Source organism: Gavia stellata, chromosome 3 (assembly GCF_030936135.1).
Source record: "Gavia stellata isolate bGavSte3 chromosome 3, bGavSte3.hap2, whole genome shotgun sequence".
NCBI lineage: Eukaryota > Metazoa > Chordata > Aves > Gaviiformes > Gaviidae > Gavia > Gavia stellata.
The window spans coordinates 37,312,611-37,330,245 of record NC_082596.1 but is presented as its reverse complement, the minus strand read 5'-3'; the positions used below and the strand labels follow the sequence as shown (position 1 = coordinate 37,330,245).

At 47.1% G+C, this 17,635-nt stretch overlaps 1 protein-coding gene across 1 annotated transcript in view; it reads right to left on the bottom strand.

Annotated features, from left to right (window-relative positions):
* SLCO5A1 (solute carrier organic anion transporter family member 5A1) overlaps positions 1-14,451 on the bottom strand; it is a 76,735-nt gene extending 62,284 nt beyond the window's left edge. The window contains exon 1 of the mRNA XM_059815489.1: positions 13,479-14,451. Within this exon, the coding sequence (XP_059671472.1) occupies positions 13,479-14,451 (973 nt within the window). The remainder of the gene's footprint in view (positions 1-13,478) is intronic.
* Positions 14,452-17,635: the final 3,184 nt, after the last annotated feature.

Below are 17,635 nucleotides of genomic sequence, written 5' to 3'. Positions count from 1 at the left end.
AAAGTCTGTGGATGGCCCCTTACAGTTAGCCAAATTGTCTGTGATTACAAGTATGCCTCAAACTGGATTATATTAGTGCTCCTGCACAAAGAGTAAATCATCACAGAGATCATCCTTTTATTAATGCGTCCTGCTGAAACCCATCAGGGAAACATTTACAAAATGTCAAAACAGGTAAGCCTGAAGCCACAGAGCTGGTATTCTCAGTGGGAGCAAATGGAAAAATTCATCCTCTCCAGCCTACTGGAGTCTAAATATGTCTTGAACAGTGTACTGGATGAAAACAGGAGCAAGAGAAGTTACACAGAGAGTGGTCTTCAAACCAAACGGGACATTACTTCTATTTTCCACCTAAGAATGAATGGAAGTTGACATGAATAATAAGAATTGAGAATTAAAGAGCAAAAATGCATCTCAAAATGTCAAGCTGTGCAAATAAGTATACACTGATGGCTAAACATTCTTCCATCAGAAGTACTCTTGCCATCAAACTCAGATTAATAAAAATGATACCTGTTCCCAAACTGCTTTCACAATGAAAAAGAAGCCCTGTTTTATTTTTCCCTAATTGGTTTGGTGACTTGAGAAATGTTTAATAAAAGAGATGCATTTTCATTATTTCAGATTACTTGAATAAATTTGGTACAAAAATCCCAAGAGGACTTGTCATCTGTTTACAAATGAAAAAGCTTTACAGATTTCATCCTGCTCCCATTCAAAATCAGGTGTACGTCTTTATCTTCAGGGAGAATATGAATATGCCATAGCTAGCTGTGATTTATTAACTTTTCTGGAAAGCTTTTCTGAATCTAATGTTCATTAGAGGCCAGACTTGAGAACCACAAGACCAAGGCAGCAGTAACCTATCACGACTCTGGCCTCCATGAGCACAAAAGCATTAGTATTAATTAAATGCCTCCAGACCTCCCTTTCTGCTCTGACTGCACTTGCTGTAGAGCTAATTGCTTCTCTCCTCCAGCACATGCTTATCGTGCCTGCCCTGCTGCATAGCAGCCAACTTCATGTTTTCCAAATGGGATGAACAGCCTGCAGATAGTAACTCTGATTGCTTCGGATCTTTTCAGGGTGCCTCATAAGACAGTTGAAACGTTTTATGCAGACTAAGTGATCTTACAGTTTTTCTTCATCTGGATTTTTCATATTAGGAAATGAGCTGAATTATAAAACTCAAAATCTTTGTGGCCTTTTTAAAGCAAGTGCATCAATCAGAAAGTTGAACAGAAAGGTCTTGATTGCAGCTGACATTATAATTGTGAAACATTAACATTTCCAGCTGGAGAGAAGGACTTAGTTAATATAAAGATTAAGAAGTACTAAAGAATCTAGGAGATACAAATGACAAATACGTTTATCAAAAAACCAGCTCTGAACTGATGACACTGACTTGTGCTCTATTATTACTTGCTTCACAATCCCACGTAAGAGGATTACTGTCTATTTTGGCACTATGTATAACAGTATACAGCACATCACCAAGGGGTTGTACAAAGGGCTGCCTCGTATCATCACACCCACACATATATTCTTCAAGTCAAATCTCCCACATCAGAAAACCACCAGCTGTCAGTTCCCTGAGCTCCACACCATTTCGTTACTCAAGAAAATGAGGGGGAAAAAGCAAAAAAGTCGAGAAGTTTTTTGTTTTCTATTTAACAGGAGTGCAATACAGCCTAAACTAAGGGCAGAACTGTTGTATTATTTTTCAGTCCTCTGCATACAAAAATAACCACGCTGCTCCGCACACTCCATATCCTGATTCAGTAGAAAAGCAGCAGACAGCAGTCCTAAGAGCATCCAGGGACTCTCTGACACGGTCACAAGGGTTACGCTACCGTCTCTTCTAATGCTATGCTACTAATTCTTCTAATATCTCTGGACAGGCCATGCAAACTGGGATTAATCCAGCACTAGAAGAGTTGCTTAGCCCAGCAGTTGTACTTTGGAGAAATCCTAATGCTCAGACCACAAAATAACTGATCCAAGCATCTTATTAAACTAGACAAGGGAAATTCACTACATTCCTAGTGCACTACACCATTTTTTTCCTGTCAGGCACAATTCAAACAAAAAGCAGATGGCTCATAGTGTAGGATGCCTACCTGCTAATATAAACCTCATGGCTATCAAACTCTTCTACCACAACCATTCAGCAGTCCTCTCACTGTCTGGATCAGTTACATCTCCTCCTACAGGAAAGTGGTCAACCGGAACCCAACAGTTAGTAAAAGATTTCAGGATGCCAACTTGGGCAAACAATGAGATGACATTTCTCACATACCTTGAAACTGTGACATATGATAGATCCCTTCTTCAGTCTTTGTAATATTCAAGATAGGTATAAATACACAGTACAACTCTGAGAATTGAAACATGGGGTTTTCTTGAAAGCACTGCACTGCATCAGACCCACGGTAAGGTCTGCTTTTTGTAGGATTTAAATTTGGAGTGTGGGGATGCAGGGGAGAATGAAGAGGGGAATAAGGATGAAGGGAAGTTAATTATAGATCTATTTGATCATAAACAGCTCACTTTTAACTCATACAAATACTTAAAATATTACTACTGACCCAAAGGAGTAATAGTTGCTCTAACGACATCAGTGTAGGAACTCCTAAAATTATGTTAGTTCATATATTCCTCTATTTTTCTCTGGTAAATTGAATCTCTTATCCTTATCGTAGGCTGGGAGGGTATATATGTACCCAAGGCTTCTGACTCACCAGGTTTAAAAGCTTTTTTCAACTCCTTTCCCGTTAGCTGGCCTGGCAAATACTAGTCAATCTTACCTCATTTCTCATGGAAGGCTGATCTTCTTTTAATTATCACAAATGCATGGGTGCAACAGTCTCACACACTCTTTTTATTTTGCCTTTCAAGGCAAAATGCCTCCCTACTTGCTGTCTGTGTCCTACTTGCTTCTGAGTGTCCAAAGCTAGTGCAACTACCCATAAACCCAATAAGCACAATAAATGTGCACAGCTAAGCAAAAATCAATTGCTAACAAATATCAAGTAAGGCAAGGAGCAAAAGCTAATGAGGCAAGTTCTTTTTTTTTTGTACTTCTGCATAGGCTCAGTCGCAGAGGTACTCCTAAATGAAGAGGGTACTCTTTTAGAAGTGCTCATCTTCCTTCTCCCAGAGCTTCTGGAGAAGCCATGGGAGTAAACATACAGATACTATTGCCTACTTCACGTCTGCATCCAAAGGAATTCACACCGTCCAGCTATATCTTTGCCATTATAATCACTGCCCCATTAAAATATTCAGCCACTGAGGTCAATGAATATACAGAGCTTCCACATATCACGAGAGTGCAATTGCTACTTAGGAACTATAATTTAGAGTACAGCTCTTCCTTTAGGCATCAATTCAGTCCTCAGCTATGCTTTTGAAAAATTATTTACAGTATGGCATTATATTACAGTGATGTAGTGCTGAGTTCAGAGCCTTTTTACTCTCCTTGTGTAACAGGACTAATATTCCTCCAATGACACAATGCAGGTGTGGTAACAAACTAACACCTACTTGTTTCAGACAACCCCAAAATCCCACTTCCTTCCCTCAGTCATGCTATTAGCAGAAAAAACATAGTTTTCTGGAATTCCTATTTTAGGCCAATTATATAACTTACCAGATAAATGCCTGAATTTGTGTGCATCAGCACTACCATATTGCAGACTCAAAAGCTCATGTGTTATCTATATTCCCCCACAACTATAAAATTTCCCTAGGGATACCCTCGCTATTTCTGTCACTACACAGCTGTATTAAATCAAGTTGATATAAATTGCCCATCATGTTTACAGAAACTGCAGATTCTAATATTATGTAGTGGTCTTCTGCAAATTTTTTACTTTTTGAAATGGGAGGCTAATTACTGACGCTATTTGCACTCCAGAAGGTTACACTCTCTATTAAACCTTTTTTCACTCACTGGGATGAAGTAACAAACAGAAACATAAATTCAGATTAAAAATCACAAAGCGGCAAACTATTGTGTTACTATTTTTTAAACTCCAGCTACTGAAATGGCAGGGACCAACGGATGGCGTGGAGAGACATGTCAGGCTAAAGCGGGAAATGCTGGGCTGGGGGCAAGAAAAGCGTAGGCAAAAGCAAAACTTCTCTGTTGTCTCCATCTCCAAAACTCCTCGGCCTTGCCAGGGGCTTTCCAGGACTCCATAGCCACTTACAGCAGCATCTTCAGCCCTTCCCACGGACTCCACCGGGAACCAGCCCCATCGATGGCCCCTGGCCCAGAGCCCCTTCTGGCTCCATCCCCCACTGCCTCGGATCACACCAAAAAGGCACCGCTGGTCCCACACCGCTGGCACTAAACCCCCCCTTCTCCTTCACCTTTCCTGGTTTTTCTTCAGCTGAAAAACCCCACCTAACCAGCATCCTCAGGGTATTCTGCTCATGAATTTCATGTGGTTTTGACCTCCGAGCCTATGAGCTGATTCCTTTGGGACCTTTCATGGAAAAGGTAGTGTTTCAGTTGTCTTACACGTAAAAAAATCTACTGAGTCAACAGCTCAGCTGAATACAGCACAGGGAAAACTTAACACACAGCAACATTAGATATCTTACAGAGTATTTCCTTTAGATCTTTTCAGACACAAATGAGGCTTGATTAACACATTCTGTTTGAGTAATTACAGGTCAACAGCCACCACAGTGTGCTCACAACTATTTCGCTATCTACTTTGGTTTATCTACAGAAATGCATTTCTTAAAATGACTTCTGGGGAGGTCCAGTATTCAGATTTTCATCTAACCAGGGACTGGAGAAGTGAGAACCAAGGTGTGATTCAGAGCACCTGACTTCAGGAGCACACTGGCACCTTTGAATGCCTACATGACACCTGAAGTCAAATGCTGTGAACAAATCTGTGACAAACACTGGGGTAAACTACAACTTGAGTATGAAACAGCAAATACTGTACCCTGGCTAGCAAAGCATCTATCAGAAGATACCTTCAGGATTAATTAATCCAGAAAGGAAAGGATACAACCACAGGAGAATCCATCCAGGATCTACTTTTTATCAATTAGATGAGGCTGATTGATTGAAAACAGACAGATAAATATGGACAGTAGTTGCTCATTTACAAAAGCTTACTAAGTTCCAGCAACTGAAGAGCTGGTGGATGAGCTGGTGGAAGAGCTGGAGCTGAGCAGCGCTGGATTTTAAGAAAATTAATGCTGAGACACTCTCCAAGCTTCCACTCTAATCCTGTAAGCACCAGAGATAAAAGCAGAGGGTAACCATCAGATTGAGGTCCTACTGTGCATGGTGCAATGTGAAGAAAGTGTTAACATCAATACATGCAAGTAAAAAAATGGGAGCACCCAAAAAATATCCCAGCAAGCTAACAAAAAGAAAGCAAGCTGCTGAGAAAGAACCTATATTGAAAAGGGGGAAGAGAATCAAAGAGGAACAGTACAGGAGCATACAATTACTGGACATGCAGTACTATTTTCGAAGTACTTCATGTGACACAGTTCATGTTTATTTTCTTTGAATAATTTTTGTATTCGCTTGTTCAAATTACAAGTAAAAACATACATGTTTTTTTCCAACTGCATGTCCTCCAAACTCACCATGAGACTAGTTAAAATGTAATTAATACCAGAGAACAATGTTTTTCACTGGTGTAATGTGTCTTTGCTGCCAAGTAAGCTGTTTACCTACATGAGAACTAGTGCTTCAGATTAGACTATCAGGTGTAATGGCAGCAGAAAATAGCACTCGAGTTTCTGAGTTCGCACTTCCAAATTTCTCAAGTAAGAACAAATTCACTGTGGCAGAAGACAAGGGAAGAGGAAAGACCCGGGTTCACCAGCTCTCCCGTTAACGCCGTGCAGTGTGTCTGAATTTCTCGCCTTGTGACAGCACAACAGATGCCCAAACTCCCAACTGTTCAGCAGCAAAGCAGGACACAGCCCATACTTCTCCGTGCTGCGGGGTGCTGACATATTCTTTCCCATCACGGGAAATGTCCTATTTTTTTCTGGACATTTGGAAGGAGTTGGGGTGCGGATCTGGCTGACTCAAGTGAAATTACCTTGCATGGGCACTGCAGAGTTGTCTGCTGTCATAACTTTGCTAGCTCCAGCCCATGTGCCCAGATAGTCCAACTGAGCCGTGGTAAAAGCACCATGGTGCTTGAATAAAAGCATGGACACCAAGACTCAGAAGGCCAACAGAGTTGTCTGCTCCTTGTGCAGAGCCCTCACTCCTAGAGGTTCCCCTGGGAAAACATTTCCCTCTTCCGACTGTGCTGCTTCAGCGCCTTCAGATTACAGCCCTAACGGCTGCCAGCATCCCCCCATAGCTGCTGAGGGGGGTTGCAGAGGCACCCTTGGACTTGGAGATGACATTTTGACAGCTCTGGAGATGATTCACAGGAAGGCAAGTGATCGGCTTGCCCTGCCTCAGAGTCTGTGTGGCACCGTCTGATCCATCAGCAGCACAAGACAGAGCTAACACTTACTTCGACCCCTACAGCCAAGAGAGGCAACAACTGCCAGAGGGGACCAGTTGAAGTATGTGCCATTTTTGCATGGTAACTTCTCACTGTTTTCAAAAGAAATGGGAAAGGCATGTAAAAACAAATGGAAAACTGAGCTCATGCTTCCCAAGTAACAAGGGTTTTAAAAGTGCTATCAGGGTGAAAAAGACTTAAAATAGTATTGAAAAGAGAGCACGAGACTAAAGAGTCTAATATAATTGAGTTACTTTTCTGCTCGTTTAAAATCCATGGATGAAATCCATTCACCTACTTTAAAAATCAGAATTTTTAGATGCTGGCCTTCAGGATGAAACAGCAGGTCGAGCCTCATTTATATAGTTGCCCATGTTCCCTGCACAGACAAGACATAAACCTATGTATCTTTGAATGATGGTAGAGAGAAATCCGGTCTCCTCTCTCTTGACTGCATAAGCACTTTGACAGCAATTAAGTCCTCCCAGGTGAGGCAGCCACTGAATGAAAGTTAAGGGAAAACGCATGCAACACAAAGCATCTCTAATCCACTTGCAACAGGAGTAGATATGGTGACCCATTACAAAATAGTCAGGGTATCCAACAGACAGCTAAAGTTTCCAGCCCAGAGGTAATCAGACACTAGATCCCGAGCCTTCAGTTCCTGGGAGAAGGTACAAACAAGCTGTTACTTAAAGGCCACTTTCACGTCTAAGTTTCCAGCTTCTCCAGGGACCGCGGCAGGTTCAGATACTTGTCTGCCCAAACCAGCCCTGCGGCAGAGCTCGCCAGAGAATAAAGGAGCTGCTCTCCAAGAAAACATCATTCCCAAGCTTAAGCAGGTGAAAAGGGCACTGCTGGCCTCAGAAACAAAATGCTAAGCATTTTGACAAATGCTAAGCAAAGAAAACAACTGGGCCTGGGACTTCAGTGAGCTTCAGACCCTTGGATCCAACCCATTTTTTCTTCTTTAATACGAAAAGAAAGAGCCAATCAGGGAAGTATGTGCGTAAGTCTCTTCTTGCTCCTAAGAGGGGCAAAGCACATTTTGCCAGTTACTTCAAGCGATGCTTTGTCAATACAGCTGCTTGTTAACAATGACATAGCTCATGGCAAGGACACAACAGGATAGATGCAGAAAGCATCCCTAAGGGACACGACACTGGCAGGGCAAGTGAAGATGTATCACTCACAGCATTAAATCCCACAGGCAGAAAAATTCAGAGGGAAGGCTGTCCCCACCTTTCACTGAACTCATTGTATGCACACACTGCTTACATGGACACAGAACCCCACCTTCTCTAGACACCGAAGAAAATGATATCTAGGATTATACTGTAAAAAAACAAAGTATCAGTCCACCTATGGAGCAGGAGACTAAAGTGGAGAAGAAAAGTAAAATTTGTCTTTCTACTTCCTCAGCTATAGGAAAGGGCAATAAAACCTCATAGTGCTACTTTAAATAATTATTAGGAACTGTGCCGAATGCCTGATCAGCATTTTAACAAAAAAGATGTTACAGAAATGCCAGAGAAGCACAAAACTGAACCTTCTGTGTGCTAAATCATCTGTGTGGGAAGACAGCATAATCCATATGCACAAGCAGACCCGCAGGTTCTTCACCTGCATCCCAAGATGCGCTCTATGCCCAGCCGAGAGCACAGTGCTCTCAGCCTGCAGCTAGCTCTGCCCAGCTGAGTGTGCAAACAAAGCAAGCGCGTGTTGGTACAAAAGACTGCTGATGAGCCAAGTCTTAGCGTTACCCTATGGATAAACCAAGATGTGGCTTTCACTCAGATAAACTAAAATCCTGCATTTGAGGAATAAGCTTAGCATGCTGCTCTTTTACAAGGGAAATACAGCAAGCAATAAAAAGTGCTGGTGAACATTTTTGCCAATTTCAGCTCCAATGCCCTTTTGCTTCAATTTTTGATTCATAAAATCCCGCCTCCTCACAGGCATGTTGCAAAAACAAATGTACTGTCTGCAGGGTTTACCAACTATAGGGATCAATGATGAGAAAACCCTGTAGGAAACTAGCCTTTTCAGATATCGGGCAGCAGGAAACATATTCAATGTAAACCACAAGAGGTCATAGGCTGAATGATGACAATAAAATGAAATGCTGGTCGGCTGTTTCACTGCTTCCAGACAGTCCCTCCTGTTCAGCTAGAACATCGATCCTGCCTTGGAAAAACCTCAGTGATCTTGCAGCATCCATACAGAGGATCTGATGCCCTCAGCAGGTGCCAGCTCCTGTTATCCAGTGGCATCCGCAACCCCAGAAGTGGCCAGACCAAAACGACTCAACCACAGTGGCACAAAAATCCAGTGCTTCCTGTGCTAACATCCAGGCAATGGTGTGTTATGGGGGCCCAGCTGGTTCAGCAGCTGGACTCTGCCCCAGGACCCAGTGGGCAGAGGTGGTGGGTTTCTCATGGAGTACGTGAAGCTACTCATCCTGTCCTCTCCTTCCAGGTGGGATGTGGATATAGGGGTAGATTTAACTAGAAATACAATAAATACAATCAACATACATACAGGCTTTGGGGACGTCTGTAAAAGATGTGAAGGGTACACAGAGCATCCAGCTGTGAAACACTCGTAAGAAGGTGATTTCCAAGCAGAATACAGTCACAGTGAAATGGTTTACCTAATGCTGGAAACAGCAAGCCACAAACGATCCTCATGAAAACAAAGCCAGAGTTCAAAATATTTTTGAAACTAGTCTAAATATTTATTCTTTTTCCAGGTTAGGAAAGGATTTTACTTCCCTGGCTCTCAAGCCGTTATCTGTACCAACCCCATTTATGCAGGTTTATCCAGTTTTTCAGCTCTTATCTCATAAAAGCTTTATCTTTGCATTTTGTAATTAAGGTTTGTTCCCAAAACTATGGAGAGTCTGCATGAAATTAAACTGGCTTAGACCCTTTTCTCGTATCATATCCTAACCAGCCTACAGCATTCTGGAAACTGAAAATAAAACATCCTTAGCACGATGACTAATTCATCCACCAGTCGTTTTTGGAGGTACTGGTGAAAGCCATTCCTGAATGCTCAAGCATTTTCATTAACGCAATATTTCTGTAAAACCTAACATTGTCTTTCTACGCATGGGTTTTCAAAGTAAATTCCTTTTTTATCACAATGCCCACTTGCCGAAGAAGCAAAACATTTAAAAATCACTCAGGCACTGTAATGCCACTAATAAACCTTCCCTTTCCAATTGCCAAGTTAATTTTAAGGAACTGCTCTTAAAATTCATGACACAATCACAAGGCAAACTCACATTCAAGACAAACTATTGGATCCCTACAAAAAAACACCGTCTTTAGAAAAAACCCACCATGTCTAAGTCAAGTGCTAGAATTTGACAAGCAGCAAGAACACCATGAAGAGTACGAAAAAGACTTGTGAAGTCCAATTCAACTTCAAATCAAATTGCAATTAATTAAATTAATTATTTTGTTTTAAAGGAGAACCTGCACACATTGGGCAGCTGATGACAGACATGCTGCCCAATGTACAGCTGAGCACAGAAGGGAGAGACTTTAGGGGCGGACAAAGACAACTGAGTGATTGCCCAGTTTTTACAGAAAGTGTGTTAACTTCCATTTTGGATTATCTGTGATTAAGGGAGACAGTTCTTCTATTTCCTAGGCACCTGTTATAATCATGACTTGTTTCCAAGCCTGATGTCATACATTTTCTCAAAGCATGCATCAGGGCATCAAAGCAGTGCCAGGTTTAAGAGGCAGGAGGACCCAGAGGTGGCACTGCCTTCACAAGGAAGAAACATCCCGCAGAAGAGTGAGCTCGCACATTGCTATGCAGGCAGCCCAAATACACATCCCTGCTTGGCACCTGTGTCCTACTAAAAATGAAATACCACCTTGTGAACTGGCGCCGTGCCACCCTGACAGATGGACTTAAGTGTAGGCAGCCAAGAGACTATGTATAAGCATCAAATATGTTTTTTGAGAGCAGGACTTCCAGTCAGGAATGTTAAAACAGCTGTCCACATTGAGCTTGCATGCCTACACTTAAGAGGATATGCTATTGCCACTCGAGCCCTGAGCTGGATTAACTTGGAAAATAAATAAAATAGCTTCCACAGCCACATAAGGTGAGTTTTTGCAGAATCAGGATTAGTGATACTCAGGGGGGCTTTAGTGACCTACGATTACAGGGCACGCTCGCAGGGTGGAAGAACTCTTCATTTCTCCAGCTCGGTGCAACTTCTATCATGTGCGTGCTTGTAAACATGTTTCGCAGCTGAACACACCTTTATATATGTTACATTTCTTTGGAAAAAAACCATAGAATGCAATACCAGCACGATTACAAACAAACACGTTAGTGACCTTCCACTTTATGTTAGAGGACACATTTATTTTTTAATTAACTGTCCTCACTCAGACACATATATCTGTGTGACTTGGATCTGTTTCAGCAGGCTTTCTTCCCTTTTCAAAACCTCTCAACTCCCACAACCCACTCCAAGACTTTTTGTTAGCTCATGTCTACATGCATACATACATTTTACATTATGACATCATTTGCATAGCTTGCCCCAGTAGTAAAATCATACTGCCTTGAGAAACAGGCATTGCATAACGCAAGATGTGGGGTGGCTTGCCTGCAGAGCCATGCCCTGGCCACCTCTATCCCATCCCTGCGCCTAGCTGGGCTGCCTGCTGCCCACAAATCCCTCTCCTCAAGGACATGAAACATTCCAAACCACTGAGAAGCTCCAAAAAAAGATGTTTGCTCACATCAACGTGCTAAACAATGTTTTTTCTTTTTTTCCACAGAACTCAGATTTTACTGCTGCCCCTCAAAAAGTCATTGGCCTAAGTCTAAAGTGAGGTAAATAATTCAAACCTGAACAAGTTAAAGTTGCCTCAGAATTTCACACTATTTAAAAAAGATAGTACCAAGCTTTCCAATGGCAAGCAACATTGCTTCTAGCCCTGAGTAGCTTAAAGACTGAAAGTAGGTGATGGTACATTTTACTCAATGTGTAAACATGCTTTCTGTTCATTTTTTCTCCCTGTGGACGCAATCAGATCCCGGGCATAAATTTTTCATGTACAGTGTAGCTGGGTACCTCATCTTTACTCTCCTGAATCACTACATATGAACTTCAACTCTACAAGGATATTCCCAGTATAGATCAAAGCTGCCTTCAGCGCCTGGCGACAGGGTCACATACAGCCTTCCAACAGCTGCTGGTGTCTTTTACCTTTGTTAACTTTAAGGCTGATCTTTGCCGCAATTAAAAGTTACCTGAGTCACTTTATCACAATTTCCTGCACTAAAAGCAGTTCAGTGGCAGGCATCGTTTCTCCTGCATAGTGAGGATTTCCAACCGCTGAGCTTGCTTCCCCTTCGGTGATTTTCTTCCTCCTCTCACGTCGTTCATCTCTTTTGCCCTTCATTCCTCACCTACAGCCCTTCCATCTCCTTTTTTTCCATGTTTTTTGAGGACTGTATGAAATCATGTTAGCAAAAGTTTCACCCCCTCTCTGGCACTCCAGACTACACTTACTAACCTCAGACAACAAAACGCTTTGCTTTTTCATACTGCCAATAAAGTTGATTCCAGGTTAATCTAAATTTCCACACCACTTCACCTTTCTTAGAGGCGAGGAAGAGAGGGAAAATACTTTGTCAAATATTTCATCAGGCAGACTAGCAATGCTGTGAAAACAACAGAAAAAACCACAGATAATACCTCTCCCTCCTTCCAAAAACCCACAGTGCCTCAGGCTTTCTCAAGACACCGCACATAGAGTGTGCAAGGCTTTAAAATGGTGCAGGGAACAGTCAAATTGCTGAAGAACAGGTCAAAAGGAATAAAAATACTGATCCGGATCACCACTTTTGCTTAATAAAGTAATTACACACACGCCCCAAGTGTATTCCTTTCATGCATGTCTATTTTACATGGAATTATTATCTCCACGGTTATCATAAAACGGGAGTAAATTGAGCTGCAAATGGTAATACTGAGCATCCAAAACCCCTTGGCATCTCTCTCAGCCCCGTAAGTGCCTCTCGTTATTTGAAAAGAATTTGAAGGAGTACGTGAGGTTCATTTCTCACAGAATCATGTAAGATACGAAGGCAGAGAACAGTCAATCTTCTTACACGTTACACAAACTATCAAAAACATATGGTGTTTGTTACTATGTTCAAACTCCCAAAAAGTTTAGTACCCAGGTAACTGAGAAACCCCCTTCTCCCATCATAATGACTATCAGGAAGACCCATCCGTACCTGCCGAAAGCCAGGTGCCAGATCCAACTCTCATTTTGCTGTGCCCCTTGAGCACCCGTAACTGAGCTCTTAACCCTGAAGGTTTTACTTGTTGTTTTATCGACCTTTTTTTAACTCATTCCGAGTTCCCAGATGATTTACCGGTGCCGGCCAAAATTCATTGCTAGTTAAAGATAAATTTATGCTGGCAAAGTAAAATGAAATGTGCCAAAATTTCCCACAGTGCTCATAAAACACTAACATTATAGATAGTGACTCCAGGCTAAAGGCACACTGACCAAAATTTAGACATCTATAGCTTCTGTATCAGCAAAAAGAAGCTTGAAGGGGCACAGCTAAATTCAACATTACTTTCTCAAAAAGTCACCTAAAGCCAAGTACTGAAAAGCGTTAGAGAAGTCAACCTTCTCTGCTGTCCCATTCCTCTTGTGGGAGGCTGTGAGTACAGCCACTTCTACGCACACTACGTTAGCTTCATCTGTTACTGCTGTTCACCACTCCACAGAAAGGGAAAAAAAAACATTTTAAAATAGAAAAGCAGGGCAATTTTGCTTCAGAAGTTCACTTCAGAAGGAAAGCTTATCACGGATGCTGCTCAGAAGGAACGGAGGAGAAGCACCTGTAACCGGTCCCTCAGAGAGATCTGGGGTTCAGACTTCAAAGCACCCTGGTACTTAGATGCCTTACCTAGGTAAAGCGAGGCGTTTTCCTTCTTGACATTGTCATCCAGGTAGGTTGGTCCCAAGGTATAGATGGGTGTGGAGCCCATGCCAATGAGGATCTGGGCACAAATGAATAAAGCTACATAGAGAGAGTGTCCGTTTCCGCCCGAGTCCTTGACACAGGCCGGCGAGTCCCACTGCTCTTTGGTGGTGCCATTGCCAGTCACGCACAAGCCCTCGTTAGTGACGGAGGAGTTCAATTCCTGGATCTGGTACGGCGGAGAGATGAAATGAGGTAAGGAGAAGAGCGCGGCCCCCAGGGCGATGAAAAATCCCCCTACAGCCAGCCAGAGCGGCCTCCGGCCGCGCCCCCCGAAGTAGCTGATGAAGACCACCACCACCAGGCTCCCGATGTCGAAGCAGCTGACCAGCAGCCCCGACTCCGAGCTCTTGAGGCTGTATCTCCGCTCGATGGTGGTGATGACGCTGCTCAGGTAGCCGGAGACCATGAGGGACTGGATGAAGGTCAGGAAGCACATGCACACCAAGAAGAAGCGCGAGTCCGCCAGCACGGCCCGCAGGCACGTTCCGCCCGGGGGGGCCGCCAGCAGCAGCGGCGGCGGCGGCGGCGGCGGCAGCGGGGGGCCCGGGGACACCCCTCGGCCGGACGCCGCCGGCTGGCCGCGCTCCGTCCTCCGGGGGAAGCTCCCGCTGCCGCCGCCGCCGCCGGCGGGGGGCCGGGCAGCCCCGGCGGCAGCGGCGGCGCCCCCGCCCCGCCCGTCCTCGGGAGCCGGTCCCGCGGCGGGGCTCGGCGGGGCGCCGCCGCCGCCCCCCCCGGCCGCCAGGGGGGAGCCGAGCGCGGCCCCGCGACCCCGCGGCGCCGCCCCGCCGAGCGCGGGCAGGCTGCGGCACCGCGGCGCCTCCGCCCGGCCCCCCGCCGCCGCCGCCGGCCGCTCCGCCCCGGGGCGCCGCTGCGCCGGGGTCCCCGCCGAGGCCATGCTGGGTCCGGCCGCGGCCTCAGCGGAGCCTGCCCGGCTCCATCGCCGCCGTGCGTCGAGCGCGCTGAGGGGCCCGGCGGGAGCGCAGCATAGCGGGGAGGGGAGGAGGGAGGGGAGGGGGGTGGCCCTAGCCGCGGCCGCCGGCCGCCCCGCCGCACGTGTCAGCCAAAGTCCTTTGTGGCTCCATCCTCCCTCAGCCTCGCTCAAGGGGCCGCCCGCCCGCCGGGGCGCCCCCGCTGCCGGCGGCTCCTGCTCCCCGCCGCCGCATGCCCGCGGCGCCGCGCTCAGCAGCCGCCCGCCGGGGCCCCGCGGCCAGAGCGGCCGCCGGGGGGGAGCGCCGCCCGCCGCCGCCGCTGCTGCCGCTCCGCCGCCCGCATCCTCCTCTCTCCGCGCCGCCGACGCCAGCGACAGAGCTCCTGGGGCGTGCTGTCGATCTGCGGGGCGGAGAGCAAGCAGGGGAGGTCAGCGGCGCCGGCCCCAGCGCACCCCTCCGCGCCACCCCGGCCTCTGCCCGCCCGACCCCGGGATCTGCCTGGAGCTCCGGGCAGCGCCCGCCGCCCCCACGGCGGGGAGGGCCGCGGGAGCGCCCCGGAGACCGCGTCCTTGGGGACAGCCCACGGATTTACATAAGGCCAGGGGCGGACGTACACGTCCGTGGGCCTGGGCCAGAGCGCGACCCTTCTATTTGGCGCCGGATGCGACAGCCAAAGGTCGCCGTGCCAAGCCTTTTATTTTCCAGCCTAAAAATAAACAGGCTGAAATAAATACTCCGCTACAACTCGGCGGCCCGGGAAGCCGCAGCGGGCGGAGGAGAGGGGAACAAAGCCGATGCCGGGGCAGCGGCGGTGGGCACCCCGGGAGCCGGCACCCCGCGGCCGACCTCGCCGCCCCAGCTCGCCCGCGTGCCCCCCGTGCCCGCGGACACGCGGGACCGCCGAGCGATGAGCGATGCCCAGCCCTGCTACCCCGGCAGCGAAGCACGCGTTTTGCCTCCTTTGTCCGCTTTTGTCTCCCTGCCGCCGCCGGCCCGCTGCGGAGGGGCGGCCGGGCGGGCGGGGGAGGTGGCGGCAGCACGGGCAACCGCGCCCCAGCGGCGACTCTCCCCCACCCCCGGAGGGCGGGCAGCGGGCAGGGCGGGGGAGCCGGCGGCGTGCCCCGGGCTCCCTCCTCCCGGCCGCCGCGGAGAAGAAAGACGGGGCTACTCACCGTGGCTGCGGCGCGGGGGGGCGGCCCGCGGCCGAGCCGAGGAGCCAGCCGGGCCCTGCGCCCCCGCCCCGCCTGTCACCCCGGGCCAGGTCCCCCTCGGCCGCCTCCCCGGGCGGCGCGGCGGAGCGCAGGCGCGCCCGCCGCCGCCCGCCGCCGCCTGCGGGCCGGGCCGGGCGGCGCCGGCCGATGCCGCCTGGCACTCGCGTCCCCTCCGACCTCCCCTCGCCGCCGGGCAGGGAGCGGCTCCCGGGGCCGCCGCGACCTGCACCGGGAGGGCAGAGCGGCAGCCCGCGGTCAACCGAGTTCCAGCCCCTCGCAAGAGTCCACGGAGCCCCTGCGGGAGGGAGAGCCCGGCGTGGGGCAGGCTTTGCGAGGGGCCGGCCGGTGCCTTCGCTCTCCTCTGGAGCTGCCGAGTGCTGCAGCTTCGCGCCCGAGGCTGAGAAAGTCGGCGGCGCGCCCCGCCAGACGTAGGCACGGTTGTCAGCCCCAGGCGGCGTTTAGGATGCTCCGTGGTGTTGCATCGCGTTGTGTAAAAGCTAATGAAATATTCGGAAGACGAGACCTCAATTACAGCGTCTGCTGAAAAGTGAGAAGAAAGAACAAGGGGATTATTATTTTTTATTAGGAAAATCGAAAGCACGGCCACCTGCTGATCCATTTTGTCCAGGCTCTTGTCTCCAACATGAGCCCCCTCCAGAAGTGGGAAACCTGCACAAAACCTGGGAAAAGTAGTTTGGAGTTTACGCCTCGCAGAGTTTCTTGTTAATCCCCTTCTCTCAGTCTGTGTAGCCTCTTGAATCGCACTGGTTTTCCTCTCAAGTCTGTTTTTAAAGCCCTGGTGCTAAGATAAATTAAGATAGTCCTGCAAATTATTACATTTGTTGTGGTTTGATAGAGGGTGAACTGGTGAGGTATTCCTCTTTTTGCCGTAAATTTTACCATAAAATAATGCCAAGGAATGCACCAAAGAAGTACGATATCCTACACATCTCTGAATAGCTAGTGCATTTCTGGCAGGATAGAGGATTTACCTTTGATTTGTTTAAAACAAAAAACAAAAAAAATGTTCAAGACTGACTCACCATATTTGTTTACTTATTTCTAATCTTGATCAATAAGATAGTTTCATAGGATACCATTTTCAGTTTTTATCAAGCTGTGCTTGATACCTTTGTGGTTGCTTAGCACTCAAACAGTTGAAACTCAACACAGTCAAAACAATACATTTTTTTCCGTAGGTTTTCGCCACATTTCTGCTGTCGATAAGGTACCCCAAGTTCAGTGGTTTCTAGGCCTGTAGTTTTAGTATTCTTTCTGATTCAGATAGGTTTTCAAGGATCCTTGAAAAACTCATCTCAACGATTCCACATCTCAGTGATTCTACATCTCAATGATTCTTCCTACATAAGGTCCCTGACATGGTTTCTTCTATCTCATCATCCCACAGCTTGTTTTTACTGCAGTTCCTCTCTTCTTTTTGTTCCTCTTCCACTGTCAGCACCTCATGGCCACAGCTTCCTTTGCCCCTGCTCTGGCACTCAGCTCTGCCCTCGGTGAGCTGATTCAGCTCGCTGAGACAGCAAGGAACCAGTCCAAGGGAAAGAAACATTTTTTGCTGGTTTTATAAGCTGGATCACTTCACCAAGGATGGGAGCACAAGAGCTTGCAAAATAAGGGGAAAGAAGAGGGGAGGTCCATGGGGAAAGAGGAAGAGAAGATAGCCCATTTCAACAAGGACGAGCTCTTAGTTCAACTCAGTCATCTCATTGAGCCATCCCTGAGAATGTATGTATAATTCAGCTGGTAGGCAGTAACCATTAAAATTCAGTAACTCCACTGCACTTGAACGACTATTTGAACCAGTAACTGCAGTTTGTAAGCTTTCTCGATCATGTATTTACACATCAGCTTTGGGATCTTGTTCTATGACCAGGATTCCTAGCCATTATTGTATAAAAGCAACAATAATTTTCATGAG